Genomic DNA, 16,622 nt, shown 5'->3' with positions numbered 1-16,622 from the left:
ACCGATCCTCCCTCTGAGGCAAAAACTCTTTATTTGAACAAATTTCAAAATAATATCTCCTTAATCTTCTGCTTAATGAGCCATTTGTGGCTTGCAAGGACATTTGTTTTGTTTTCCAAGTGGAAGAATAGTAAATCCATAGCGAATCCCCTACCTCCTGCCATGGCCCCCAAAGTTCCAAAAAACAAAACAGAAGTTCACTCTTCAGGCTTTTTCCAAAGCTGCTTAACTTTTGGGAAGAAAAAAAAAAAAAAAAAAAGACATCAGATTTCCTTAAGCTGCATTTAACAGAGCACGGGTTTTGTGTAAATGGTCTCATATAATTTACAATAAGTTCAGCATGTGGCTCCATAAATGAATGTCTGACATCACTAGATGGTTTTCCTTAAAGAGAATCATTAAAAGGTTGTGTGGAGTTTTAAAGTCAATAGGAGGGTTGTGGCTGAAGTCCAGCACAGTGCTATGAAAACGTATCCTTTCCTGTTTGGTAACTGCTTAGGATCATTTTGATTTTGATTTTGATTTTTCAGGGCTGTCAGCACTTTCTGGATTGCAAATCCAAACAACAATTTAATAGAGAATGCAGCAGCAGGTGCTCAGGTAAAACCATTTAACTGCAAGAACTATACTTTGTCTCCAGGTCCTGTATATTCTACTCTTATTGATGTCATTAGTATGAGGGCAGTGAATTTTTAGGAAGTCGTCATAAAATTTGGATATATATTTCTGCAGCCTTTCTCTCTGTTAAGAACAAGCAGTGGCTTGCAGCTGTTTCACAGTTGTCTCTGAGACTGATTTCTCTCACAACGATGGCTGGAAATGGTGTGTGGCATCTCTTAACAAATGTTGATTTTTATTAGTAGTTAATAGTTAAATGTCCAATATAATTTTACATTTGTATATATAAATATGTACTCTTTCCGTGTTGTTATCTCTGATGTTTAACCAAATCATGTTTGTGTTTAATGTGGCTGTATAGCACCTGTATTTCACCCCCAACATATGGATTTTTAAAACTCACGTGTGTGTGCCTCGGGCCCACTGTGCATGCCAAAAGATAAGAGGGGTGGTGTGGGAGTATGTGCTGCTGTGTGTCCCCTGGGACTCACACGTGTTTTGCAGGCTCAGCTGGGAAATCTGGCCAGCACAGTGGGAAGCACTAAGTCCCCAGGAAAATCTATATCATTAATTGCAGTGTCCAATTCCTTGGACCTCCCTTTGGTCTTTAGGATGTCGGGATATGGTACATCTTCCACCGGGTTCCAACTGGACAGTCCGAGGGGCGATATCCAGAGGGACAGGCTGAACATACCCCCTTGGGAGTATTTTACAACAACAGAGTCCACTCCAATTTCAAGGCATGTGATTGATTTTTGTATGTTACCAGCAATACAACAGTATGGTGTGGGGTTGACAATATATGGTGCTCTGATTTATGGTTGTCTTAAATTTTGATTATGGTATTATAGCACTATATTAAGAGACACTCAGCTTTTGGGGATGATGCTCGTTCTAGATTAAAGAGGGACCAGAGCAGAATGGGGCTCCTGTTCAGGTGCCAGTGTTAGAGGGGATGTGCTCAGGCCAGAGGTGCACCTACTAAGTGAGATTTAAGGAATGACAGGCAGGAGGACACTGAATGCTGCTGTTGGCCACAGTGGTGCAAGGATATAGGGGGATGAGTGAAAATAGCTTGTGCCAGGGCCTGCTTATCACCTTTGAAAAATTAGACCAAAAATTCAAGGGTAATTCCAAGAAAAACACATTTCCCAAATATACTGTTGACATGAAAACTTAACCTGTAAGCTAGAAAAAGCATTTTTAACTTACTTCTCAGGATTCTAGATTGAAATCAGTGCTGTTTTCTGGGCCTTGTGTATATTACATCTTGGTCCGTGACAGCTGCTGCTCTATCCCAAAGTCTTTAACTTGGCTACAGCAGCTCATGTTCTCTTTTGACTGTCGGGGGACTCGTCACTCTTTATTTAAAGCCTTACTTCTTAACAACAATCTTTTTCCAAAAAGTTGTCAAGAGCTTGGCAAAGTCCCTTATTGCTTTCTGCAAGAGAGAGAGAGAGTGGGAGTTCAGTGCCTCGCATTGGGTCAGAAGACAGCCCAAGACGTTGATGTGTAACACATGGCAGGGCAGGCTCTGTCCTGACTTCAGTGTGCTACATCCTGTGCTAATGTCATGCTGAGCGGTGCCAAGTGACACCGAAAGGGAAGAGAAAGCCCAGGCTTCAGGCACTCGCTCTGCCTGCACTCGCTCTGTCTGCACACACTGGCTGCCCACGTTCATTGATAAAATCTGTGATCTCTGGTCTCTTGTGTGCAGTCTGTTAAAATAATTGGAGTCATCTGCATTCTCAGGCTGGTTTGTTTATTGGAAAAGGAGTAAAGACAACAAGAGCCAGTGCTGAAGATCCCAGAGAGTATCTCACTATCGATAATGCCAGGTAAGCACATGTTGTATGGCTAAGTATTTTGGATACTTGTATTGCTTCCTGGCTTCTGCATTGTATTTAGCAGATCATTAATGCCTCATTACGGCTGGAGCATCTGAAAATACACACAAGCTCTCTCTGATGTGCAGAGGCAAATATTTCATAGCTATGCACTGAATTGTTTGTACTATTGCTGATCAAAAATGATACATGTGCACTTGGGGTTATGAAGACTAAGCCATGAAGCACTTGAAAAGGATTCTAGATCCCACTATTCTGTTAGCGTGTTTGTAAACTTCAACATTTCTTATTAATTACTAAGAAGAACTTACATCTGAAAGATGACATAAGAGCTCCTAAGTGTGCTGCATTAACCCAGCTCCTTGCTTCAGGTTTCGCCCCCATCAAGATGCTGATCCTGAAAAGCCACGAGTTCCTGCCGTAATTGATGGTCTTATTGCTTTTAAAAATAATGACCATGGGGCCTGGGCCAGGGGAGGCGACATTATTTTCCGCAACTCTGGGTAGGTTACCATAATTACGTGCCGTACCTTCCCCTCACGGCAGACGTGAGTAGGCCTGTAGGCCAAATTCATCTCAGACATTCTTTGTAATTTACACCTCTCTGCTTCCCCCATCCTAGGTTTTCAGACAATGGAATTGGACTCACTCTGGCGAGGTAATTTCTTAAAATGTACCTTCTTCCTGATTTTTCCCCACAATGTATCAGGCCAAAGGATGGAAGCTGAGACACTCCCCCGGTAATTACTGTAAAACATAAGAAAATCTCACATTTCCCTCACAGACCACATCAAGCGTTCCCCGTGCAGCCGTTAACACAGGGAATAATTTAGCCTTTCGTTCTCTTTGCCTCAGCATGTCTGGGGAATATGTTGTAATTGCCGAATATTTCCTCTTGGCTGGTAGGCCCTGAACCAACAGATTAAGCACCTGGCACTGCTGAGGAGAAGATTTTCCTTCCGCCCTCGCCTGGCAGCGTGGCCCGGCTCAGCCTGCAGCTCATGCACCATGGGCACAGTGGCCGGCCCGGCATTGCCATCGTCTGTCTTCTCCATTGACATCTGACCCACTCCCACTTCTCTTGTCACACCCCCTCTTGCAAAAGTCCTGCAAAAATAAGCCAGATCCAGAGCCTGTTGCAGGCCATGAGAACCAGCGATGGTTGGTTGTTGTGTTAGGGAAGTAGCTAAAAACTTAGGGAGTAGCTTGGTGTAGAGCAAATAGATATATAAGTTGGGTAGAAATACTATATCTTTTGTGTAATTAACAGTGCAAATTAATCGGCTGTGTAGTTATCTGGTGTTTCTTTGTCTGCTTGTAGTGATGGGACATTCCCCACCGATGACGGCTCCAGCCTGGAAGTGACACGCTCCATTTTTGTTGGAGAAAGCAGCAACTTTGGCTCCCAGGGAGGGCAGAACAGCTACTGGGGGAAAGGGGCAAATGGAGAATACAGGACCCTGCCCAGAAACAAGTGAGTTGTTCTTCTTCTGGTTCTTCCTGGCATTAGTGCAAGCCTGAAGAAAAACCTCAGGAATGAATGTGGCTACCAACAAGTAATTTGTGCTGAGTGTTTAAATTATTGTACAGGCCAGAAATAATAAGCATTCAAGTAAATTCACTTGTCAGGACAACAGTTTGAGAGCATTCTCAACTGAATATTTGATTTAATTTTCTGCTTGATTTATAAGTCACTGGAGAGTGGGTTAGAGAATCTGAAAGATACCAAATTGCTTTTGTGCAATGCCTCATTAACACAGCATTGACCTGATGGCACAGCTCCCTTATGCCATGCTTCCCTTACGCCTTCCTACTGGCGTAGCTGAACGAACAAGACCAATGTGACAATGGAGAAAGGTGTCTTCATTATTGAATATTACTTCTCCTTCAATGGCTGTATGTTATTTCCTAATTTGATAGCAGTACAACCTCCTCCAAAGCAACAGCATCCCCTGAGAAAGCTGTGCTTCCCCAAGCCTAAATCCTACCCTAATGTATGTTTTGGATGATGCTCAGCAATCATTAAACCCTTTATAAGAAATAATATAATCTAGTCCTCAGAGACCGACAGGCTGGAGAGAGCCTGTGTGCCCTTTTGCTGTCTGCTGTGTGGCTTTTACGTCTGAACAAACTGGCAGTCTTTCTGGACATGGTGGACGTTGACCTACCCTCCCATGCTGCTACTGGCCAGCTTTCATTACCATCTGCAAAGCTGAAGCAGGCCACCCTTTAATCAAACACTGCCAGGGCTAAGTAAATCTGACACCTTCTCAAGACAAACCATGGAAAGGGTAAGTTCTCTCCAATGGTGTCTTCTTCAGCCTTGACATGTCCATTGGCTGGTGCTGCAGGAATCAGCTTTCTGCATTAAATGCTGTGAAGTAGGTCCTGGGGATTTCCTGTGAGGTGGCTTGTAGGGAGAGCAGAAACTGTGCTGCACCACTTGGTAACTTCTTCCATGGAGACACTATTGCCTACAGGGAGTCTCACTGATATCGTTTTTTCAATCATTCCGAGGTTTTCTGAAGAAATCTCTTTATCCTGGAACAGGAAACTTCATAGCAATGCTGACACATATCCCTCTGGGGCTTCCTCATACCAGTGAATCCCAGGGTGGCAGGGGGCAAGAGCTTTGAACTGCTTTACACTAGCCTTATGTAAGCTGTGCAGGTCATTGTTTTGTCCTTCAAGGCTTATCCTGTAGAGGATGTTCAGCAGAGATTCATTTTTCATTAACTATGTGATAAGCATCCAGATACCAGTTTGGGGAAAGGAAGGATGTTTCACCTGCTTATTGATAGGTTTCTGTGCTTTCAGGAGAAGACTCAGGCTTTGTCCAAGCTTTTAGCACAGGATTTTGTTTGTTTTTAAATCTCACAGGACATTCCCTATTCGTGGATTCCAGATTTATGATGGGCCTGTCAGGATGGCAAAGTGCACTTTCAAGAAGTTCACCCCAACTGTTGACAGATATTCAAGTGCCATTGGGTTCTTCATGAAAAACGCCTGGCAGATAAGCCCCCAGAATAATGTGTCACAAATCCTGATGGAGAAAAGCGTAAGTAAAACAGGAATGCATGCTGTTAGATGCACAATTTTTCAAAGTTTTTAGAAGTGGTGAGAGATTTATCCTAGAGCAGGAATTTCCAGGCTGTGGTGCATGTTACATTGGTGCATGCCAACACTTCATTTTGCAAGACTTTTTTTTTTTTAATTATTAATGATGGTTATTTATAAACCAATAAAATTTGGGAAGCATCAATATCAAAGTTTCTTATACCTGGGCAGATATATATAACAAAATCTGCAGTAGTGGAAGGTTTCACCTTGTAATCAGAACAGCCATGTCACCACTCTTAGCTGAGCAGCATTCATAGCTAATATATAGCGAGAACATGGTGAAGACTGGGTCTCAGAGTTTGAGAGGGACCCAATGAGACGGCAGGAGACAATAAGCTGCAATACAATTCTTATAAAGAAAGACGGAAATGCAATTAGAAGCAAAGCCATGGTCCAGATTCTGGGTTCAGCAGTGAAATTCCTGCTGAGGACAAACAGGGACTTTCCTTGAGCAGTCACAGCAGAATGTGGCTCTGTGTCTGTCTTGGCAGGACCCATAGGTTGCTGAGCAATTCCAGTCTTTGTCTTGGATTCCTGCAGGGGTCATGGCCCTGCACACTTAGCTTGAGAAATGATAAATTCCACCTGGCTTGCACTCAGGAGTCATAACCTCTCCTTATTTATTTATTTATTTTTTCAGACAAGGTCCATGCTTGTTAGGATGTCCATGAACTGTAGTAACTTTGGGTTGAGGTTTGGCTTTATCTTGAGGAAAATTTCCATTGCTGTGGGATTGACCAATATAACTACTCTGGCAAGCAGTCAGTTTGTCTGTCCCCTCTCTGGTACACTTTAGACCACCACCAGCTGGGCATTTTATGAAAGGATGATGTTGATTGCAGTCACTTGACTGCTTCCTTTAAGTAAACACAGTTCCTTTCTATTTCAGTAAAGAGCTCTCAGTTATTTTGGATACTTTAGGGAGCTTTGGAATAAGAATAAGGGCTCTTTTACTTACTTCCTTATGTCTTCCACGAGGAAATGGTTGTAAGACGATCATGGGGAACAAGAATGAGAAAATCAACCTGGAAAAAGGGTGAGGAAAATGTATAATGAAAGTTTTGTTCAGTGGATTGGAAGAGAGTGGAAATTTTCCTTCAGTAATGGCTAGGACTCTATCCAATGGAATGGTTTCAGACAGATTATATCTGTGCACATCAGCAAAGGGGATGATTACCTCTTGAATGGCTGAAAATGCAACTCTTTAATACTGTTGTGCTATTTGAGGCCAATGAGCCTGTTAAATGTCCCAGCACTTTTTGCCTGAGAGGAAGTTTAGTACTGCAACACCTTTAAGATTTGAGATTTTCAAGGTAAAAATGATCAGAAGACTTAATAATTAGTGTCTGCCTATTACAAAAAAGAAAAAAAATCTAATGACATTATCCAAATAATTATTTCATGTATGTACATTTCCAAGAAATGTCCATTTCTGAAGTTGGTATTTTGCCAGCTTCAGAATCATTTATGTTTGTAGCCACCTGCATCCCAGCTCTTTTCACTTTGATTTTATTTTATCTGGATTGAACCCAGATGTGCTAAATCTGATTTCAGACTTGAAGGACCATGGCTAGTTTATTGTTTTGTTGCTAATTGCTATATGGGACAATATGTCTTTGACTAGTTAAGATAGAGCCTGTAGACTGTTTTAATTTAATTTTCCATCTCCAGGCTTCATTTTATTACTTTTTAAAGGGTAGCTGAGTACTAATTCCCTAAGGGACAATCATTTTACTGTTGTTTTTAAAGAATAAATTAAACATTACTGCAAGTTGTACAGTGATGATAAAAATATTAGTCATGCTGAAGGATAATTGTGTAATTAATCAGACTAATCAGCTGATTGGTTAGACCACAGAGTAATAAAGCCAGTCAGGTCTTGTTTAATTCCAGCGTAAAAATAAATGCTCAGGTAGAACAGAAGACTTAAACACTATGCTCCACAGAAAGTGTTCTAGTTGCCTTTCCATTCACAAACCTGATTCTCTTATATAAAAATAACTGTGCATTTTTTAACAGCATTTTTTTCCTGTAGCCAGGAGTGTAGGGGGGATTCAAGCCTATTTTACTCCTAACTGTGCCAACAATATGGCAGCTCTAAAATTTTTTATGTCAAAGACATCCCAGCGTTCTGTGTCCAGCAGGTTTGTGGTCTCTAGAAGAGCTCAGAGGGGTCAGAGCAGGTTCTTGACCATAGTCTAGCATTTCCCATGGGACTGCAGTCCTGCCTAGCTAAGAGAGGGGCATTTCCTAATGTTGCCTTTTTATGTTTAACCTGTATTATCATGGTGCTGGGGTTCTGTGTCAAAGCAGAAGTTTTCAAGTAGTTCACAATGGGAAAAACAAAAGTAGATGCTGAATTGAAGGGCAGGTCTGTTATCCCCTGAAAAAAAAAAATGGGCAACAACAACAGCAAACAGCTAAAGAGGTTCCTGACTAAAGGGAACTGGCGGGATGAGAGCTTGCAACACTCCTTCAGAGGAAAAGCTATGCTAATGAGAGCAGAGCTCTTTGGTGATAAAATAGAAGATTCACACTGGTTGAAAGAGGTTTTCTTAAGATAATAGCAGCGATACAAGTATATTATTTTTTAATCTAGAAAGAAGTGTTTTCCACTGTAATCTTCAGTACTTCTCTGCAGATGTGTTAGCTGTGCTGCCCTTGGGCAGGTTTATTTAGCGTATTCCTAAGAAATTACATACTCCTGTAACCATCATCCATCACATGCCTTACAAAAGTACAGTTTATAAAAGAAGCGATACTGCTCATTATCATTTCTGTTTCATTTCTGACTTTCAGAGTTTTTAGAGGAGAATGTTCGAAATCATATTAGCATCAGCACCAAAACTATCTGCCTGCTGGATGGAATCACTGACTGTTAATCAAACATAAGCTGTACAGGCTGTGCCTTAGTTTGTTTTGAAGTACAGCTGACTTTGTTCTCTTCCCCAGTGAAGTGCCCATTTTCAAATTCAGCCCCAGAAGTACACTGTCACAAAGTGTTTATAGTGGAGCTTTGAGCTGCAGCAGTGTTTGCATTTTGCAAAGATTTCCACTTTTATAAATTAAAATGAAAAAAAAAAAAAGAAAAACAAAACAAAAAAACAAATCACAGAACTTAGGAGATCCTCCTTCCTTGCCAAATAGCCCTTTGGGCAAAAATTTCCTGCAGTGGAGTAAGAAAAGGTTTTAATACACTCAAAAATATACATTAAATTTCCATATGCTTGAGCCTCTTTTAAGTGAGACTGCTTCAGGTGTTTGTTTATGAGGCTAATACTTAGACAAGGAGGTGGCAGAAAAATGCTTCTGGGGTTTAATTTAATTTTAAGGTAATAAAGACTTAATAGAGCAATGTAAGGTTCTCACTACTTTTATGCTGCAAGTAGTTATTGCTGCAGTAGAAATTCTTTTTAAGTCAGTGGGACTTTCCATCTAACTAAGAATCACAATGCTCCTCCTATTCTCCTAAGTTGTTGTATTTATTGTTGTGAAAATAAAACGTTTAAAGTCCTTAGTAAACTTGCAGCCTAATCTTGCTGACCTTAATTCTTACTTCTGTGAGCAGCCCAATTAAAATTAGTTGAGCTAAATGGAACAAATTACAGTCTTTTGGGTCGGTGTGATCAAGATGCTATTTATGCTGTCTCTTTTAATATACATCGCTGCAGGATTCATTCAGTGTACTTGACCTGGAATAATTATTGTCTTGATTGCCTCAGAACTTAATTGTCGCACACTGCAATAATTTCCTCTGCAAACATTAAAATATCCCATGCCTTTTTGCTGAACATCTACAGCTTCCTTGTTTTGCTGTATTTTCATATCAGGACAGAGTCTTTTACTTAGCAACTGAAAAATTTTGAAAACAGAGCTATGCATAATGAGGATAATGCTGTCCCCTGCTATTTTCCTTGCCTAATATTTGCATATATACATATACATATCTATGTTCTTCAGGGGATGTACGCCAGAGCCAATTCTGAAAACTTCTGTTACTTTTATGAGTTTCATAAGGTTTTGGGGGGAATGAATTACAAAAAAATGGCACTCATTGTACCACTTAAAACGATCATTGGAAATATATGAGTAAATTCACCATACGTTTAGTAGTTTTTGTTTCTTTAATCACAACTGGGATAGACGATGATTACTTCTCAGCAAACCTCACAATCTTCCAGTACTTCCCTTCCCTTTGAGTCATCCTCTTTTTGACACAGCACAGTTTATTGCTGTGTGATTTCAAGGAATAAATGGTTTTGCGGATTCAATTCAAAGAACTGAAAGCCTAATTTTAATGAAAATATCTCCTGGGATTAAGACATAGGAGACAAAAACAATGTAGTCAGATATCTAAGTAGAAGAAGCAAAGCAAAACTTTTGCTCAACAAATAATGCTTTCTAGTTCTAGCTGTATCACTGTCTCGGCTGTTAAAACACCGCAAATTCTAACCCCTACTTATTTTTTCTTCTTACTCTCTCCTGCTAGGTTGGACTGAAAGTGTTTTTTGGCAGATCAGGCCAGTGGTTTGGAAACAACGACAACGATGGTGACAAAATGTCCATCTTCCACGATCTGGATGGCTCTGTGACAGGGTATCCGGACACTTTCATTGGCAGAGCAGACAACTACTTGCTCCGTCATCCTGGGTGTCTCACTGTTCCACGCTGGAATGGGATGATGTGCACCGGGAGATTTGCACAGGTAAGAGGGGTGACTGCAGGCAATGTCACTGGGCATGTTGGGTGGGTCTTAGGGGTGGTGGAGTGAAACCTGATGAACTCTCGAAAAGATAGCAGAACAATAATAAATTTGGTATAATTTTACTGCTCTCAGTGTTATCTGCCTAATTCCAAGGACTCGGTAAAGCCCCTGTTGTGCAGTTTCCTCTAACCTATGGCTGTAAGGAGCCCTTTTTCTTTCCATTGCCCACAAGAGGCTACAAGTTGAAATCTAGCTGGGGAAAAGTCTGATATTTTCTAAGTCCTTGTTTCCAGAAGTTTGTTCACTCTGTCATGGGGCTCCAGTGGATAACTCTAGTTTCCATCACTCTGGTGAATCTAGTTTCTGTAATGGAAGATGTTACTCTTGTCTCATGGGGAGTCAGTAGTCATTGCCCAGCCATCGGTAGGTGCAGCACAGGATGAAACTCTGCCTGAAGTCACTGAAGACCAGGAAGCATTAATTTGCCCCCCTGGAAAGAGCAGACTGTCAGGTTTGCCTTTTTAACACACAGTTTTGTGAGCATGAGGATTAGTAGAGCCTTATGTCCTACAGTTGCATCTCTGGAGGGGTTGCAAACTCAGATTCACATTTTTTCCACTTTGGAGGACTTCTGAAGGCTCTTTTTCTGTCGTTCTCTGATGTGTAGTAAAGGATAGGCTCACAGCTTAGGCAGTCAAACATCACTCTGCTCCCCTTTCTCCAAGGAGTTTTTCTACATGAAAATTTTAGGAATGCAATTGTCTTTGAGACTTCTATGCATACATAATATATGCACAGTCGTGTCCAAATTGTGTGTCTCCTTAAGCTAAAAAAATTTATTTGTGTTTGCTTTAGTTGCACAGCAGAGATCAGGAATTGCTGTTTAAGTGTCTAGACACTGGACTTATGTCTTCTGGTTCAGTATTGACCAGGCAGAAACAGGATTAGGCTCCTATGGATAGCAGTTCCACTGAATTAGGGATTTCTCCTTGGCACTTACATTTTGCTCTGTGTCTCTAGAGAAATCATATTCTGTGCTCTGGCAATATAACAGTTAAATTTAGGATTGTAAACAAGTAGACATTTGTGTTTTTGTGTCTATTAATACCCTTGCGATCATGGCACTCTACGTGTTGAGGCAGTTTTTCCACCACAGAGAATTTCCTTGGCTAGGTTTAGGCAAGTGTAAACATTCACTTCTCTGGGATCCGTTACTTACCAGCGTTTTTCTTCTAATCAGCATCCAGCAGGATGAGTGAAGTTCTTATTAACTTTATAGGTTTTGGGTAGGGAAATGTATATGCGTGTAATGTAGAAGAAGTTGGTCCTGTGCAGCAGGGTTTGATTTAATTTGGAGGGTATAACTGTTGAATTATTTCAGCTTGACCTTGGTTCTCAGTGTCTTTACAAACCGATGATTTATTTGTGTGCTAAGTTCTGAGTGTCATATTTCAGATCAAAAGCCTAAAAGAGTGAATCCAATTATGGAGAAAGATGGTTGGCTTTGATCTTAGCAGCTCTATTACAAAATCTGTTTTTCTTTTCCTTTTCATGTAGCTCTGGTAGACAAGAACTTTTATTCTTCCCTAGCGCAAGCAGGTGAAAATGTCCTTTCAGCTGAAGGAAATAGTGACTCTTATATTGCTGCTGAACTGAGCCCAAGACAGTCAGACTAGGGATGGGCTACTTGGCATGGAAAATGGAGATCCAAGTCCTTCGGCTAACATTGCAGCCAAATCCTTTCTGAGCAAAATGCCTAGAGTTCAGTTAATTCCTTTCTGCTTGGTTTCTTCCATTCACTTTTCATGCTCTTCTTCTGGATGAAATTTGCCTAGGAAAGGAAATGCCAGGGGAAAACCTATTCCTCTGGCAGTGTTTCTAGCACCACAAAATCCCGGGGACAGACTTTCCTGAGGATGTTTTAATCTGGCGACTCAGGCTGATGTTCCCACCTTCCCAAGGTTGGTTTGTCGCCCTTGCTCCTCACCATGTCCAAGGAGCATTACGCCACCTTCCCCACGTGGTGTCTGAGAGCTTCCTTCAGCGGGAAGTACTGAGAAGTGCATTGTGCTTTGGCTCCAACGTTGCCTTTCGCTACCAACAAAGGGTTGTGGGACCAGCTTAAGATCATGAGATTTACGCAGACAAGAACTATCAGGCCTCTTTGTCCTCCCCTTTGGATTCTGAAGTCTGTAGGGTTATCATTGTACAAACGAGACCAAATCCTTTTTTATTTATTTTTTCAATGACAGCTGAAACTCTCATGTAATGTAAACAAAGCCAAGCTTTAAGGAAGAACATCAGAGAGAGGGAGACCGACAGGGAAATCACAAGAGTTGGCAGCACCACAGCTTCTGGGAATCTCTGTGAGTCACTCAGACTCTGTCAGCAAGGTGTTGAGGTTCTCGGTGTCCTCTCAACCTGATTTTCAGCTGTTGCAGAGGCTAATAATAAGAGAAAAATGTAGGGAGAGGTCCATTCCATAGTTCTTTCCATGTAGGTGGGTGAGATTTCCAAAAGCACTAGCCTGGAGACTCCTCAACACCTGCATTACTTGTGAAAATGTAAATGAGATTCCTCAACCATTTCTGATTTTTATATACACAGCAAGAGAAGTGCCCTGGTGCCTACTGGGCAGTTGACGCTGTGCACTTACTGCTTCCTTGCAGACTTCAGAGAAACTCATCAGGACAGACTGTGAAACCTCTTTTTTTAGTTTCTTTTAAAATAGGCAGTTTTTGGCAGTACATGCTTTTTTCCTTTATAAGCTTAAAAAAATATTAGAGTTTCATAAGAGACTGCCACTTAACTGGATTAGTGTCATTTCTGAGTTAAAAAAAAAAAAAATGATGCCTTGCTATTATAAAATACTTTAGGTAATGCTGTTGATTTTTCACCGGTTCGCTCCAAAAAGTCACCACCTTACTGCAGACTGCTGAACTAGAAATTGTCCAATTTCTGTTAACTCTGTTTTTGCAACTACAATAACCCTGCACATCTAAGTTGCATATGTCCAGTAGGTAGCCACTTATCTATTAAGTGCTGCATAGCTGGTTTTCACAATAATGCTTTTAAAGGTAAAGCAAGCAAGAGATGCAGTATGTAATGAACAGTGTTTTTCCCAGCAAAACTTTATGATCCCATCATAATGTAATGTGTGGTCCCTGAGCAGTGTTGGCACCTCACAGGCTGGGAAGAAAGAAAAGCCTGCAAGATATTTTTCAGCTAGTGCTCCATATTTGGACAAAGAGGTCCAATTTTGATTTCTGATGCACATCAATGGAAAATGCACACCAAATAAAAATAGTTTTGCTGATGTCAGCAAAGCTGCTGTTATTTTTAGGGCTAAAATTTGTCCTAGTATGTCTTACAGGATGAAAAAAATATGTTTTGTGTTTTGTTTTTTTTTTTTCTTTCTGAAAGAATTTTAAAGTCTTCACTTGGAAGTTCATAGAGAAAAATTGTTCCTTTGGGAACTGAGCCTACTTTGAACAACTGAACAACCAGAAGAGCAGAAGATGTTTTGAGTTGTCATTTTTAAAGGATTTTACCCCAGTTTGACAGCTGACAGTACAGCAGAACAGAAACAATGTTAAAAAAAAACTAGAAACGCAACCAAACTTTCTCTCAGAAATCAAGATTTTCTGTTCTAGTGCTTTGCATTTTGCTTATCTTCATACTTGCTATCCAGCTGAATAGCAGCTCCCCCATGAATTGTAAAAGAAATTATCTTCTCAGTTTCACAATCTACTTGGGAAAATTGCAATGTAAGCACAGGGAAATCTGACACACCTTTTTAGCATGAAGTGTTAAGCAGCTAAAATGACAACTATGTCCATTAAATGATCCAGGCAAGCAGTAGGTTCACATTTTAGAATGTTTTAAATAGCTCTTCTCCTTAGGTTGTAGCATCTGGGGTATCTTCTTCTCTTACTATTTTATCATATTTTAGAGTATCATTATGACCCTCTTTCTTCTCTTATGTATTTTTGTAGATCTAAACAAAAAATAATGGAGATGTTGCTAGGAAGATGAATTTTTCATCCTAGAACAAAATTCTCTTGTTACACTCCCTTATTTCATTTAGCTCATTGGGAATTAAGAGCATCCTTTGGTGGATGACTCTTCTGGGATTTTAATCTGTTTGTGTTGATTGCAGTCCTGAAAGGGTAACAAAACCCAAGCACTAGAACTAACATTAATTGGCATCACAGCAAGGAGGTCAGGGATTGCATGGCCAGGGATTGGATCCCCTTCTTGTCCCATGTTCCTTCAAACAGGAGGATACACCACCTCTGTCTTCTCTCAAACGAATTTTGCTGTGGCCAGGGCATTACAATCCAAGAAGAAAGCAATGGGAATCTGCTGCTTTTGGTGTCACATGGTCTGCCAAAAGGCAAACCAAATGTCCTGGCAAGCACTTGCTTCTTGGCTGTGGTTTGGAGTCAGCAAAGCAATTTCTGTTGTATTTTAAGGACATGGTATCTTCTCTTATCACTAGTGATACAGTAGAAGCTAGAAACCCTAGCTAAATGAAGCTTTTGTATAAAACAGTGAGAAACAGTCTGTTTTGGTTTCAATCTGTGTAGCCAAGACAAGGAGAAGAGAAGCAGATATGGAGATGTGAGGGACCAAGGCCTCACAGCCTAGCACTGGAAGGCGGATATCCCGAAAGACTTCGTCTTGACCTCTCCTAGTCTTGGCTGTGCCTGTGTCCTTACCTGCAGTATTAAAATCTGCTAAAAGACTGACTCCATTTTGATCTACCTCAAAGACAGAAATTAAGTTTAAAAATAATTGTGCTGAATTGTTGCTCATGTAGAAGCTTAGGCATTACTGAGCTAATACGGATTTTTATGATGGACATTCCTGTTCCTGAGGCAAACAACCCTATTCTGCATTGCAAGAGACTGGAGGAAGCATGCTTATAGGTGTTCCCACCTGTCCGCTATGCATTTTCAACCTTTCAGGGAACTTGACAAGCAGCCTGCTACATCCCTGTGTTCTGAGACCAGTTTGTATGACAGTTTGTATGCATCCTCCTTCTGCAGTAGAATTTCATAAGGGGAGAAGCAGGTGGACATCATGTATTCAACCTTAAAGATAACGCTTGCCACATGAAGTGGCCTTCATTTAAGTTATGGAAGGAAAGAAGAAGTGTAAAACTGGAGTGTGGTTTTGTAATTGGCCTGCAGGTTTGAACTACCTGCAGGTTTGAACTACTACTCTATTCTCGGCAAGGCCAGGAAGGGGACCAGTAAAACTGCTGTATTGGACTTCCGGAGGGCTGACTTTGAGCTGCTCAGGACGCTGGTTGGCCGAGTCCCTTGGGAGGCGGTTCTGAAGGGCAGAGGAGTCCAGGAAGGCTGGGCGCTCCTCAAGAAGGAAATCTTAATGGCACAGGAGCGGTCCGTCCCCACGTGCCCAAAGACGAGCCGGCGTGGAAGAAGACCGGCCTGGCTCAACAGAGAGGTGTGGCTTGTGCTTAGCAGAAAAAAGAGGGTTTATAATCTTTGGAAAAAAGGGCGGGCCACTGAGGAGGACTACAAGGATGTAGCGAGGCTGTGCAGGGAGAAAATTAGAAAGGCCAAAGCTCATCTGGAGCTCGACCTGGCTACTGCCGTTAAAGACAACAAAAAATCCTTTTACAAATATATCAACGCGAAACGGAGGACTAAGGAGAATCTCCATCCTTTACTGGATGCGAGGGGAAACCTAGTTACTAAGGATGAGGAAAAGGCTGAGGTGCTTAATGCCGCCTTTGCCTCAGTCTTTAGCGGCAATACCGGTTGTTCTCTGGATACCCAGTGCCCTGAGCTGGTGGAAGGGTATGGGGAGCAGGATGTGGCCCTCGCTATCCACGAGGAAATGGTTGGCGACCTGCTACAGCACTTGGATGTACGCAAGTCGATGGGGCCGGATGGGATGCACCCGAGGGTACTGAAAGAACTGGCGGAGGAGCTGGCCGAGCTGCTTTCCATCATTTATCGGCAGTCCTGGCTATCGGGGGAGGTCCCAGTTGACTGGCGGCTAGCCAATGTGACGCCCATCTATAAGAAGGGCCGGAGAGCAGACCCGGGGAACTATAGGCCTGTCAGTTTGACCTCGGTGCCAGGAAAGCTCATGGAGCAGATTATCTTGAGGGTCATCACGCGGCACTTGCAGGGCAAGCAGGCGATCAGGCCCAGTCAGCATGGGTTTATGAAAGGCAGGTCCTGCTTGACGAACCTGATCTCCTTCTATGACAAAGTGACGCGCTTGGTGGATGAGGGAAGGGCTGTGGATGTGGTTTACCTTGACCTCAGTAAGGCTTTTGACACCGTTCCCCACAA

The 16,622-nt window shown here is 41.7% G+C and overlaps 2 protein-coding genes across 4 annotated transcripts in view; both read left to right on the top strand.

The window, feature by feature from the left end:
* CEMIP (cell migration inducing hyaluronidase 1) overlaps nt 1-16,622 on the top strand; it is a 115,044-nt gene that overhangs the window by 12,893 nt on the left and 85,529 nt on the right. The window lies entirely within an intron of this gene.
* The window catches only part of LOC118251910 (cell surface hyaluronidase-like), a 57,706-nt gene that overhangs the window by 15,744 nt on the left and 25,340 nt on the right, over nt 1-16,622 (top strand). The window contains exons 11-18 of the mRNA XM_035554568.2: nt 531-600; nt 1,230-1,358; nt 2,371-2,456; nt 2,837-2,968; nt 3,088-3,123; nt 3,787-3,939; nt 5,346-5,523; nt 10,075-10,290. Coding sequence (XP_035410461.2) covers nt 531-600; nt 1,230-1,358; nt 2,371-2,456; nt 2,837-2,968; nt 3,088-3,123; nt 3,787-3,939; nt 5,346-5,523; nt 10,075-10,290 — 1,000 coding nt within the window. The remainder of the gene's footprint in view (nt 1-530; nt 601-1,229; nt 1,359-2,370; nt 2,457-2,836; nt 2,969-3,087; nt 3,124-3,786; nt 3,940-5,345; nt 5,524-10,074; nt 10,291-16,622) is intronic.

Source organism: Cygnus atratus, chromosome 11 (genome assembly GCF_013377495.2).
Source record: "Cygnus atratus isolate AKBS03 ecotype Queensland, Australia chromosome 11, CAtr_DNAZoo_HiC_assembly, whole genome shotgun sequence".
Lineage (NCBI taxonomy): Eukaryota > Metazoa > Chordata > Aves > Anseriformes > Anatidae > Cygnus > Cygnus atratus.
This window is presented reverse-complemented; position numbering and strand designations above follow the sequence as displayed.